The sequence below is a fragment of the Gossypium hirsutum genome, chromosome D13 (assembly GCF_007990345.1).
Source record: "Gossypium hirsutum isolate 1008001.06 chromosome D13, Gossypium_hirsutum_v2.1, whole genome shotgun sequence".
Lineage (NCBI taxonomy): Eukaryota > Viridiplantae > Streptophyta > Magnoliopsida > Malvales > Malvaceae > Gossypium > Gossypium hirsutum.
This window is the reverse complement of record NC_053449.1, coordinates 54977829-54992337: the sequence shown is the minus strand read 5'-3', so window position 1 is coordinate 54992337 and position 14509 is coordinate 54977829. Positions and strand designations below refer to the sequence as shown.

The window sequence follows — 14509 nt, the reverse complement described above, 5'->3', positions numbered from 1 at the left end:
GTCCCTTCCTACTGCATCTTCAGAGGTATAGGAACTAATGCTTCAATCTACTCCTTTGCAACTTCAGGGAGATAAGATTTGCTATCTTCAGTCTGCCTCACTGCAACTTCAGGAGGATAAGACTTGCTTATTTAGTCTGCTCTACTGCAACTTCAGGGAGATAAGACTGGATGCGATCTGCTCTCTACAACTTCAGAGAGATAAGATCTAAGGTTCTAATCCGCTCCACTGCAACTTCAGGGAGATAGGATTATCGGCTTTAATCTGCTCCACTACAACTTCAAGGAGATAAGACTTGCCAATTTCAGTCTGCCCCACTGCAACTTCAAGAGGATAAGACTTACTTAGTCTGCTTCACTGCAACTTCTGGGAGATAAGACTAGATACAATCTGCTCTCTGTAACTTCAAAGAGATAAGATCTGAGGTTTTAATCTGCCCACTGCAACTTCAGCGAGATAGGATTACCGGCTTTAATCTGCTCCACTGCAACTTCAGGGAGATAAGAGTAGATGCGATCTGCTCTCTGTAACTTCAGAGAGATAAGATCCGAGGTTTTAATCCGCCCACTGCAACTTCAGCGAGATAGGATTACCGGCTTTAACCTGCTCCACTGCAACTTCAGGGAAGTAGAATTATTGGCTTCAATGTACTCCACTATAACCACAGGGAGGTAAAATTCACCATCTTCGATCTGCTCCACTACTGCTTAGGGAGATAAGATCTGAAATCTTCAATCTATTCCACTATTGTCCAGGGAAGTAGAATTATGGGCTTCAATGTGCTCCACTATAACCATAGGGAGGTAAAATCCGCCATCTTCGATCTGCTCCACTACTGCTTAGGGAGATAAGATCTGAAATCTTCAATCTATTCCACTGTTGACCAGGGAAGTAGAATTACTGGCTTCAATGTACTCCACTATAACCACAGGGAGGTAAAATCTGCCATCTTCGATCTGCTCCACTACTGCTTAGGGAGATAAGATCTGAAATCTTCAATCTATTCCACTGTTGCCTAGGGAAGTAGAATTACTGGCTTCAATGTACTCCACTATAACCACAGGGAGGTAAAATCTGCCATCTTCGATTTGCTCCACTACTGCTTAGGGAGATAATATCTGAAATCTTCGATCTATTCCACTGTTGCCAGGGAAGTAGAATTACTGGCTTCAATGTACTTCACTATAACCACAGGGAGGTAAAATTCGCCATCTTCGATTTGCTCCACTGTCAATGCAAGAAGGCAAGATCTGCTATCTCACTGATCTGTTCTCTGTGGAACATGACCTGTATAATGAACCTAATTATGCTTGATGATTAGGATGACATGATCAAAAATGCATCAAATGCTCCTAACTAGACATGTGTGAATTGTGTTTGCGTGAATGCAAAATTTTATTTTTCTGAGAATGATCCCGTTTAGGTTGTCATTACTCGAAGTTTATTAAGGCTTTGTGACTGACGTGCTACAACGCCTTCTTGCTTAACTGGCTTTTCTGAAAAAACATTTAGCCAGGTTGCCCCCCAGTGTGAACCTCCAAGTTTAATCCATTGGGGCGCACAAAAATTCATACCATCGTTCTTCCCACTGTAACCCAAGAGTATATGACTTTTCCTCAATCCTCTTCTATCACAATTCAATGATACAAGATCTAAATCTTTGTAGTCTTTTACACCATTCCCAGGGTGTCGTACCCAAGGCTCATGCGCAAATGAAGGCTCTCTTCCCCGAGGTAACCTCTTTTTGGTGATCATTACTTGCTTATTGATTTAGGCTTTGTCATCAACACAACATCCAATGTTTTTGACAACAAAATCCAAAGAGAAATTCCTAGTTTAGACTCTTCCTTTTCAGATTTCCAACCTTTAAACCTGGTGCGTTCTAAACAATAGTCCTGTTTCAGGTTCCTGTATTATTTACAAACTTCTAGAGTAATATGCAAAACTTCCTTCATGAAAGTTTTATTAGTCCATTGATCATTATTCTAATGCAACATGCTTGCAAAAAAGAACAAAACAATGGATGAAATAGAGATAGTTCTGAGCATAGCTCGAAATGAATAAATTATCAAATATAGTAAAGAAGAATAATAAAGAGATTAATTGGGAATGCGTGTCTTGGAAACGAATGAAGTGTTCCCAAAATAGCAAATTTAGTATAAATAATATGAATATTGGGTGCCCTAGATATCACAGCTTGAACTTCTCTGTACAAACTTTTTGAAGATCCTTCTGAGTTTGACATGTGTTTAGGAGATCCACAGTACTCTGCCAATGCCCCAAGATGTTGCCTACCTTTTCCTGATAATTCAGGTATAACAAGATCACCACATGCCCCAATCTGGTTAAAATTTGAGTTGTTCTAATCACCTCGTGCCCCATTTTGATCAATATTTGAGCCGCCCTTTTCGGGTTTTCAACTCAAATTCCCTTTGGTCTCAAAGTGCCCTTTGCGGGTTTTCACTTTGGCCTCTCCATTTTCTTTTCTTTTTCTTTCACTTTCATTTTTGTTGTTTTTTTTGAACCCACAGGATTAGACAAGTCCTCGTTATCCCTTTCCGATCAGAACCAATGTAAGATCTTCTTTGTGATCAAATTTCTTTCATAGAGCCTTTTGGGGCAAAATTTAACTATGACGAAAACTTTGGATCTTCCTTTTCAATTAGGATGAAATCCAACAATAGAGAAATGGCAAATTGACTTCGACGGGCTAAACCATGATGAGCCAAAGAAGAAGGCATTGCCCCAGCAAAGAATTCTAAATGCATCGTTCATGGCATTAATCTTGAACATACTGTAAATTTATGGTATCGTATTGTTGTTCCGATTACAATGTCGGTGCTTACTCAAGCATATCCTGATATGACCATATGAAGACATCTTTGAACTCTTTGAAATAACTCAACAAGGTCCTGCTTCATTTCTTCGGTTATGCACATTCCCTTCAGGCCACAATCTCCATTGTCCCTTATGAAGTAAGATTTCATTACTGTTCTACCATCCTCAACAAGTCTAAAAATAGGCTACAATCTATGTCATCTTTAAAGTCATGAGATCCCTCTAAACACAGATCCCACTCAAAAGGAACTTCTGAGTCCGTAACAGCATCACTCATGTCACTGATATCTGGGGACCCACAGCAAATACCAAAGAACATACAAAAGAATGTATGAATAATTGTTTGTACAATTATGAAAGAATAATATGAAAGAAGATCCGAAAGAATGAAAATATAATTATTCGAAAAGAATGAAAGAATATTGGCTTAAAAAATGAATGCAAAGATGTATTTTATTAGAATAACAACGTTCAGACATGAGCCTATTTCATAAAGGAATTCTTATTGCCTCTAGGCTGAATGCAGCAAGTGTGTTTTAAACATTACTCTGAGTAATCTCTAAATACTACAGGGGCTTCTTCTGCAGTCTAATTATTTAAAACACTCCCAAGTTTATAAGGGAAAAAATCTAACAAGGTCTCTTCTTCAGTTGTTTCATCGTGAACACTTCTCGACACCTCTTCATATTCAATCATGACTAGGTACTAGATGAACCATCTATCTTGATAATTTTTTACCCATGTTGATGAATTTTTCAATTAGCTTTTTGAAGGTAATGCAATTTTCTATAGAATGCCCTGTAATTCCTGCATGATAATCACATTGTGCACTTGCATCATACCATTTGGGATACGGGGGCTGTGGAGGCTTCACATGTAAAGGAGCAACAATATGCGCATTGAATAAGCTTTGATACAACTCCTTGTACGACATTGGAATTGAAGTGAACTGAAGCTTTTCAGTACCTGGCTTCACACCTAATTCTTGTCTTGATGAACCCTGTTGGTTAGCAATCGATTTGCCGTACGTATTCACGCTGTTCACCTCATTTCCCTTTTCTTTTGAGGCTTGCCTTCTGTTATTTCCTCCAGCATCAATCTTTCCGCTCCTTATGGCACTTTCAATCATTTCACCATTCATGATTATGTCAGAAAAGCTTTTTGTGGCACTCCCTAACATATGTCTGATAAATGGGGCCTTTAATGTGTTCACGAAAAACATCATCATCTCTCTTTCTAGAAGAGATGGCTAAACTTGGACGGCAACTTCCCACCATCTCTGTGCGTATTGCCTAAAGCTTTCACCTGGTTTCTTTTCCATATTCTGCAGAGTGATCCTATCAGGTACCATGTCAGTCACATGGCTGTACTGCCTTATGAACACCTGTGCCAAATCTCTCCATGAATTAATCTAGGTACGGCTCAATCGATTGTACCACTTGGATGCTGCCCCTGCGAGGCTATCCTGGAAGCAATGAATCAAGAGTTGGTCATTATTGACATAACCGGTCATTCGTCTGTAAAACATGGTAATATGAGCTTCGGGGCTACTGGTTCCATTATATTTCTCAAACTCTGGCATTTTGAATTTGTAAAGGAGCACTAAATTCGGAACCAGACTCAATTCTTTAGCATCCACCCCATAATAGCCTTCTACACATTCAATCACTCTAAATTTCTATTCTAACCATTTGTACTTTTCCTCTAGCTGTTTTGGCAATTCATCATTCATTTTCTCCTTTCTAGCCGTCTAATCGAAATCAGGGATAGCATGACTAACAAAGTTGGCTCTGGGGTGAGAGCCTGATCCTGCCTGGAGATTCAATAGCGTTGCAGCGTCACCCGGAGGATTAATGGTAACAGAGGACCTACACGGGTATATCTCAACTTGTTAGGGGGTAAAGTCTGGAGGATAAATAGGTCCCTCATTGTCTCATTCTTCAATATTGAGCACAGAGGCTTTTCCTTTATCAGTTTCTTTGTTGAACCATTGAGTTAACTGAGCCATCATACTCCCTTGAGATTCTATCATTTTCTCTATCATTTTTTGCTGCTCATTCATTTGTTTTTGAAGCTGCTCCTGCATTTCCTTTTAGGATTGTTCTAGTCTTTCCATCCTTTGATCCATATCCTTAATTTTCGTTCGAGTACCGTAGTAGTGTTTGGTATGTTGATTGGTTTCCAGATTAACTGAGGAGTGATTTAAATTAATTAGAATCTTTTAGTGGACTTTAATGCTTTGATATCATGTAATGCAAATGCATGCATAAAGAGACGTTGATTCTGATTCAATTCCATTTAGAGAACTTTACTAGAAAACAAATCTCTTTACATAAAATGAATATTTATACGGCCTTGCCCTCATAGGCGTAGACATTCGATCCTCTTCTTCATTCGAGCGTTAAGATAAATCTCACGAACTTTTCAAAAAGGACGTCTCTTCTATCTCCTTTTTTTTTGCTCAACTCGGGCTACAATTCGTTGCTCACTCATCCTCGTGATGCTCGCTGACTTCTCTTTAAGAATTTTCAGTAGCTCTCGAACAATCTTTGTCATCTTGAATCATTGGGCAACAGAGCCGTAGTTGTGTAGTCCTCCATTAAATTATCATCCTTCTCCTATCACGTGTTCTTGGACCACATTCGGACAACTATATTGTCATCCACTTTATCAAGAAACCCATTTTCTTATGACCAGCTCTCTACTTAGCAACTGAACGTGAATCAACACCTCTTTTTCAATGAAGAAATGAAATGCCATGTCATGCAATCAAAATAAAACACAAAAAGTCAGTATTATAAGATATAATCCAGAAATAGTAAAATAGCTAATCGGATATCTACTAGGGTTCAGTATAGTTCTACCTAGGGTGGATTCCTAAGGTTCATTATATGAAGTTTGGCTTCTAGGGTAAAGGTACCCGAACCAACAGATTCCTCCATCCTCACCCATTATAGGCTCATATGGATCGAGTTCGGTTCAGGGGAATACATTTCCCTATGGCTGCACGGAGATGAAAATCTCACGAAGGCATAGGTACGGATGTATCCCGTAAGCAATCCACTACCCTACACGGAGGTGAACCTCACGAAGGCATAGCTTCTCACTCCCACTTAAAAGGGTAAAAATGTTCAACTCATGAAATGTATAATGCAAACAATATTTAAGGAATAAGATAATGAATGCGAAAGGATGTTATAATTTTTTTTAAAAAATATTTTTCTCGACCGTAAGACAAAAATTAATCAACTTTGTGGCTCGACTCTCTTCTTTTTAAAAAAAATGTCCCCAGCGGAGTCGCCAAGCTTTCGAAACCATTTTTTGAAAAAAATAAAAAATTTAGTTGTCGACTTTAAAAAAACAAAATAGATGGGAGTCGCCACCAATCTTTTATTGAGGTGTGATTGGATCACCTAAAAAATAGCTTTGGTCTACGAGTTTTAGAAAAACGGATCCGGGAGTCAGTTACGTACGAGGAAGGATTAGCACCCTCGTAACGCCCAAAATTGGTACCTAGTTAATTAATTAGTGTCTTAAGGTCGAGAATTTGGAAAAACGTAATCTTTAGCAAAACTTAAAAGGCTACGTATTAAGACCCTTATTATTTCAGAGAAAGAAGATACCACACCCAATGCGTTAGGGCACAGCATTCTAATTTTCCCCAAATTGAATTGGGCCAAAATACTTGTACAATAAAACTTTAAAAGAACATCCACTTATCCAAGATTTAAGAAATCACACCCAATACGTTAGGGAACAATTCCTTTAAAATCCCAAACTCGAAATTTTTTTTTACTTTAAAAGAACATCCACTTATCCAAGATTTAAGAAATCACACCCAATACGTTAGGGCACAATTCCTTTAAAATCCCAAACTCGGAATATTTCCTTTATTATTTTTAAAAAAAAATCTTCATTTCGAGAAATCAATGCGTCACATCCAATACGTTAGGACACAACGTGTTGAATTCCCAATAATGAGTTTTTATTTTTTTGATTGAAGAGAAATGCTCGATTATTGGATTTAACGAAGAAAATCGGAACCCAATACGTTAGGGCTCAATTCCCTTGAAAATCCTAAATACGAACATTATCTCAATTTTTAAAAATTTTCTATCTTTAAATTTGAGTAAAAAATGATGTAACGTGATTTTATACATGCAAATGCTATAATAACAATAATAACAATAATAAATACATCATCGACATAAAAATAATATAAGCAAATGAATAAACGAAATAAAAAAAAAGGTAATCCATGACATGCAAAATATTAAATGTAAACACAATTATACAATGGATGGGATAGCAAACAAATAAATAAGGATCAAAAGATGTACACATGAAAATTATGAAGATTAAAGATATACATATAATTTACAAATAAAATTTTAGGTAATAAAATTTATATATAAATACAACACATAATATACTTATGAAAATAAAGAAAAAAAATAATTATACATACATATATAAAATAATAAAAAATAAGTATATTTTAAAAAAGGAAAAAAATGTGAGTATTTAATCACTTAAAAACGTAAATATGCATATATATATGAAAATATTCATTAAAAAAATAGGAAAATATTCGTTTTTAAAAATATATATGTGTACATATAAAAGGAATATATATAGATAAAAATAGAATAAAAATAATAATTACACTATTAATTAATAAAATAAATAAAAAGAACATAAAAAACTAAATTGAATTGCAATTAAAATATCTGGGGTAAATCTGCAAATAAATAAAAGTAAAAGGACTAATTTGAATGCGCGAGTTACATAGAGGGGCTGGAAGGGAAATTTTCCCTTCTCCTCTAAAACAGTGTCGTTCAAGAAGGGTTAAATTGAAATTAAAATAAATTAAAGGGGGAATTTTAAAAAAAATAAAAAACCTAATTATAAAGATATTTAAAGGCGGAGGGGCTAAAGCGCAATTTGCCCCTCCGCATAAAAACACGCGGATCCTGGGTCCGGGTCGGGTCGACGTGCGGATCCTCCCCTCAAAATGGCGCCGTTTTCAATTTTATTATAAAAGCAACATTTTAAAACAAAAAAAATCACTTTCTGCCATATTTATAAAAAAACAAAACTTATGAACCCTAGCCTCCTCTGCTAGGGTTCCAACAGTCAACCGCCGCCGCCGTTTCAATGGATTCAAAGCCCCTTCAACACCGATCTGATCGGAGCAAATGGGGTTTCTCGTCTCCTTCCCGCATGTAAGTATTCCTTTTCTCCCTTTTCGTGTATTTAAAAAAAATGAAAAAGATTCGGGTAAAATAAATAAAAAAGAAACTAAAGTTCAAAAAAAAAAACTATCAACCTTTTGATTTTTTTTGATTGATCTTTGCTCTTTGGTACTTTATTTGTTATGAAAATAATAACTCTTTTTTTTTGTATTGATTTTCGATCCCTCATTACAGTGTATTCAAAGGCTTTTTATAGCCATGATAATAATAAATCAAAGAAAGAAAGAAATCTGCTGATATCTTTGATTCACAAATCCATGATTTTCTTTCCATATGTTGTTTGTTTCTTTCTTGATGATTGTTTCCTTGCAGGTGAAGATCATGGAGATCCAGAGGACTCATCTTGCGGCGCTGTTGAAGATTAGAAACCCTAGGGTTTCATTATCTATCTTGGGCCTCTGTATTCGGGCCTTTGTTTGTTTTGGTTTGGGCCTTGTGGCCCATTTGTAATTCGGGATTTTAAACCCGGGCAAAATTGGGTATTTACAATGGGTTTAGAAGGGAGCTTTGAAATAGGTACCAAATGGTTCATTTTTACCAAAAACAGAGTCCTCGTTTCGGCGAGCAACTTTCCTTATCGCAACGTCGATCAATAGTAAGTGACGTCACGACGTGACATATTGTTTTGGCAACGTCCTGATGTGGAATTGACGACATCATAAGGTCGGCTTTAAACTTTTAAAACCTTGCAATTTGGTACTATTTCGATCCCGGGTTAACAAAAGAGCTTTTGTAGTCTCGATTAAGACCTAGTTTTGATTGTTCGACCATAAATGATTGTGTTTATCATTGAATTGCATGTTTATATGAATGTTTTGTTGTAAAATGACTGTATTTGCTCTAGCAATGAATATAACATCCTATAGCTCGGACCCAACGATTAGGTTGAGAGAAGGGTGTTATAGACATAAACTTCACAACGCAAAGCCCATTGCCTCACCAAGAAAGAAACATGCGTTGAAATATCTTGTAGCACCAAGTGGGCCCGCACAATCCATAAAAGACATATTGGAAGGGGTTCTTAACGACATCCATCAACCCATCACATTTGAGTTTTGGTAAACGCCTTGTCTAATCCCTTCAAGTCAAACTCCAACAGTGCCCTAGGCCAACATTAGGTACGTTACCACAACATACATGCAGTAAAGAACTCAATGGCTAGGACCCATGCCCAACATCCCTATATGGTACCCTTTTTTAACACCAAGGTAAGTAGGAAACCAACCATATAATATATACTATGCATGAACTTAACTCTAAAATCCTCTCAAACCACCAATCCTAGTAGCTTTGCAAACCATTCACGATGTGGATGCTCCCACTCTAGCGGCTCTCCACACCACTTGAGGTGTGAAATGCCATTATATCATTCGATACTTTGTATAACATTAAAGAGTCTTTGGTGACTAGTGTAATATATAAAGAAAAAGCTTATTTTTACATATGTATTACAATAGTTTGAACTAAAATAAAGAGTAGTTTGTATAAATTTAAGCTTGAAAATAAAAGCTTGAAAATAAAAAGATGAGTAAAAATTTTTGTAAAAAATAAAGTCTCTTCAAAATAAGCAAATATTTTTCTTTCTCTTTACTAAAAACAAGTCACAGGGAAGGCTAAATAATACTAATTAAATTAGTTTATTGCTAACTTATATACTAAAACATGTGTCAAAAATAATACATCAATTAAACGCAGCATAAGTGTTATAACAAGTACAATGTTTAGTTGATTACTTTTATGAAGCTAATGTACTTGACATTCATAGAAAGTGTGTAATGAATCAACAAATTTAATTTATATTTGATAGATAGATAGTGAATAAGTTGAATACATTCTATGCTTTCGGTCTCTTGCAAAACGTTTTCGCTCTTCTTCATGCTGTTTATCTCTTTAGGGTATTCCATGTTTGGTCGAATATTTAACGATAGACTTCCATGATTTTTTAATTGCAGAATTTCGTTTTATTTATTTGTTACTAACACATTTTTAAAGCTTTTTTTCATTAATTAAGATATAAAATATATTTTTATATTATTATAAATAAAAAAACTACTTAAAATTAAATAAAAATTGAATTTGAATAATTATTATTTTAATTTCTGTGTAACGTATCCTCCATTAATGCTTCTCGACTTGGAAGGTGATTTTTAACTTCTAAACCAAATCAAATTTATTTCATTATTACTTGGGAGCAAATTTCACAAAAATCGAATTGAATTCAACTAAATGCTGCAATTGAATTAAATTTAGCTTCCCTTTATTTTCTCATCACTACTTGTCTTACCACTCACCCTTACACTAGTACATACGCACTATCATATCTTTCACAAACCAGAAGAAATTGAATTTGATTTACTCTATTTACCCTCACTTGGCTGCTGCTTCAACATGTTCTCCAATTCCTTAGCAAACCTTTCCATCGCTGGAGCTGGCAAACAAATTGATGCCACACGTCCAACTTCTCCTTTCTTATTCTTGGTTGGCATTAGAAAGCTTATCACCCCAACCGCTATCATTGGCCCTCCAAACACCGCCTTACCCCATCCAAAATCTGTATCTTCAATTCCGACCCTTGTTAAATCTGATATAATGTACGTACCGATAACATTTGGGAAATGGATTCGTTTACCCTGAGCCACCATTAAAGCTGCCACGGATTTCACATATTCCTCTGTCACACTTGCTTTTGCTTGTTTTATTAATTCCACTGCATACCCTAATGGTTTCTCACGGAGGCTTTTAACTGTTGTTATTGCTGCCGGGATGACAAACACATTCCCGTAATATCCCGATGGGAATGAGGGATTGAATTTAGAACGTGCATTAACAGCGCATATCATGCGTACCTCTTCATCAGGGTCAAGATTTATAGCAAGGGTTCGGCAACGCCATAAACAAGCCGTTATGAGTTCAAACGTGGTACAACGGCGAAGGTGGGGAGGTAGGAGGCTACGAAGAATTGAAACTTCTGCAAAGCCAAAGGAAAAGGAACGTTGAATCGGATTGTCAAATGACAAGATGGTAATGGGGGTGGTGACAGGGCCTTCCACTTCATCATACTCGCGGTGGGTAAATGTGATTCCTGCCGGGTGTCGAGCATCTAAGAGATGTCTTTCCCAAACAGGTGAGATCGAGTGAGTGGCTACGCCTCTTGCCTTTTCACCGATGGCAAATAGGAATTGTGCTAGGCCAATACCATCACTCATGACATGGTTGAGACGGAGAGCGAAGATGAAACCACCGCATTTCAACCGTGTTACCTACTAAGCAATAAACTAATCCTAATTAATTAACTTCATTAAAGAAAATGTTAGGTTATTAATTAATATGAAAAAGTAAAAGTAATAAATGGTGAAAGACGAAACCAGCGCAGCCTAATTAATTGCATCCAATTAAATTTGTGTTGTAAGCCTTGGATAAATATCAAAATTATACATAAATTAGAATTTAATTTGTAATTGTATGTATGAATTTTGATTTTGTGCAATTTAATTCATGAAATTTTTGTTTGATCCCATTCTTGTAAATTATGAACACAATTATTGATATAACATCATTTTATATTTATATATTTCATACATAAGTAATTATATTTATCTAATATAAAAATAAATTGATGTATTTATTTCTTTAAATATGTATGATGAAATCAAAATTAAAGTTTAAAGTATACCTTTGAGGTTAAACCAAATTAAAATTTATATATATAATTACATATTAAATCAAAGTTTATGTATAATTTTTAAATTTATATGGTCTCATTTATTTAAAATTTCTTTTCATTTACTACATCCTTAGAGAACATGTGTAGCGTTTTAAAATTCCAATATAAATTTATCAAATAATTTTTGGTTAAAAAATAGTTTCAAATTTACCAAGTATGTAATTAATAAAATATCTATTGGCTTAATTTTATAATATTCAATAAAAGAATGAATAAATTAATGTTGAATTCTCACCAATTACAAATAATTTCTTTTAAAAGAAAAAACATAAGTTAAATAAGTTTTATATTGATTTAAGGTTTTATTGACTAATAATTTTTTATTTAATCAAACTATCTGACTTTTATTCATCACATATACAAGATAGTTAAATATGATTACTTGTTCAAAAAGAATGCTTGATTATTCTTTTGGATTTTATTTTTACAATTAATATACATGGATATATATACAGGGTTGATTGAGTTGGTATCCTTTATTAACTAGGTAAAATGAGAATTTTTTTTATATTTTCATATAAAATCTAGATAAATATATAGATGATGGGATTGGAACTTAAAATATCATGACTTTTAATATTTTAATTTTATCATTTCAACAAAAACCTTATTTGTCTTTTATATAATTTTCTATATTTTTTTGTATAAATATATTTATTAGATAATTTTTTACCTATATCGTGAGTGTGTCAGAATATACTATGTATATATATACACTATTATTTAAGCATTTGATTGAGTTGGTGTAATGAGACGGTCGAGCACGGACTCAATTAAGAAGATTATAAAAATATCTTTTCGTATTTAAAATAAGTTATAAAAATATGCATACGGAGAGACATGAATCCACACCAAATACATTAATAAAACATTCAATTTACCACTAAACCGAAATTTTATTTTAATTTTTATACATATTTTACTATACACACCTAATTATATAGGTTATTAAGTTTTTCTTTTCTTATAAAAGATATATTATGGCAAATTAAAGATAATTTTTGGTTCCATCTCTTTTGATTTAGTCTCTCTCTCTCTCTTCTTTTGCTATATTGTTTTTCTCAAATATCTTACTAAAATTTAGAAAGAATCATAAACCCAGGAAAATGCAACAATAGAAATAAGAAGATTGTTGAATCATCAACCATGCTCGTTTTCTCATCAATCAAACACATGAAAAGCTCATAGATTAAAGATAATTTTTTGTTCGAACTCTTTTGATTTAGTCTTTCTCTCTTTTTTTTTTTTTGCTATATTGTTTGTCTCAAATATCTAATTAAAATTTAGAAAGAATCATAAACCCAGAACAATGCAACAATAGAAATAAGAAGATTGTTGAATTAAAAAAGAAAAACTCTCCCATACATATTGTCATATAGCATAATTAATTGGAACATTATTACCTGAATCAACAGCAATGGGCAATTTAGCATCCCTTCAGAACCAGGAACATTATAAAGGAGCTCATCGGAGCAAGGGAATGGTGGGCGAAGTGGTTCACCAAACTGTTCAAGTGTAACATCAGCATCGGCTTTTATAAATATCACACCCTCACCGGTGCAATCCACTATAAGCTTACCAGTGGCCCCTTCTCTTAATCTACCTGCAAATGGATAATAACACACTAGGGTTTGTGCAATTGCCTCCCTAATAACCTCAGCTGGATCTTTTCCTTCCATGGAAGGTTCATATTGATAAAAGTTGATTACCGGAACTTGAAACTGCAAACTCGCCTGATCATCAATGTCTGATAACAGTTTTTGTTCATATGGCGTAGGCTTAGCAGGAGCAACAAGTTCTGGTTCACAACGTCGGACAGTGAACTTAAGGGGAATGCTGGAAGGTGCTGCCATGACACAAGGATGTGAGATAAATAGAAAAAGAATAGCAAGTGTTTGGTCTTAATGAAGTGTTTGAAATGTTTTATATAGGAAGTGTACAAATTTGAAGTTTATTTTCCATCGCATATGTAAATTTTATTGAAGAAAGAGATAAAATTGAACAAGAGAAACCCAATTTTAATGTAAATTTATTGCTAAATTTAGTGGAACCTCGGCCACAAAATTTTAGTAGCTATTCTGAAAGGACTTTTCGGCTGTATTCAGAGCCATCATTGTCGTATTGAGATGGCCACTCGATTCATTTATTTCCATAACTCCACACGTCTTACATAATTAAAATGTTAAATTAATGTTTGCGATATTACCAAAAATTCCAAGTTTACTAAATATTTGGTATAACTAATTACACAATATTTTAAAATCATTATAATATAATGGTAAATTTGCAGATTCAATCTATTTTGCTCACACTTGGGATTTATCATGGGCTAGCGCATATACAAGACAGACTCACACGTTAACAAGATTACATGAAATTGTTTTAAAAACACCTTTCTAACACACACGCATATTTACATGAAGTTGGAATGGGCATTTAAAAAAAAAAAAAGAAAATCGAACTCAACATTTTGGCCAAAATAATTAAGGGTATTTGTAACACCCTAATTTATTAAATCCTATTTTTATGAATTTTGATATAAGTATTTGCTTTAGTGGTTAAGTACTATGGGTGTGGATTGGAGGTCTTGGCTTCAAGTCTCACTTTTGAAAATTTTGTTATTTTTGTTCCTAGCTTTATTTTTAATTGCGGGACTTATATTATATTTTCAGTCAACTTATGTTAGAAGAAG

General features: G+C 34.4%; 1 protein-coding gene and 1 long non-coding RNA gene across 2 annotated transcripts; one reads left to right on the top strand and one right to left on the bottom strand.

The window, feature by feature from the left end:
- The first annotated feature begins 7917 nt into the window (after positions 1–7917).
- Positions 7918–8887, top strand: LOC107940161 (uncharacterized). The gene is made up of 2 exons (XR_001695372.2): positions 7918–8063; positions 8406–8887. It is a non-coding gene; the product is annotated as an uncharacterized lncRNA (long non-coding RNA).
- Positions 8888–10333: 1446 nt separating this feature from the next.
- On the bottom strand, positions 10334–13820 carry LOC107937784 (benzyl alcohol O-benzoyltransferase). The gene is made up of 2 exons (XM_016870753.2): positions 13221–13820; positions 10334–11353 (listed from the first exon to the last, which is right to left on the bottom strand). The coding sequence occupies exons 1-2, from the start codon at positions 13668–13670 to the stop codon at positions 10451–10453; spliced, it is 1353 nt and encodes a 450-aa protein (XP_016726242.2). The 5' UTR covers positions 13671–13820; the 3' UTR covers positions 10334–10450.
- Between the last annotated feature and the right edge of the window lie 689 nt (positions 13821–14509).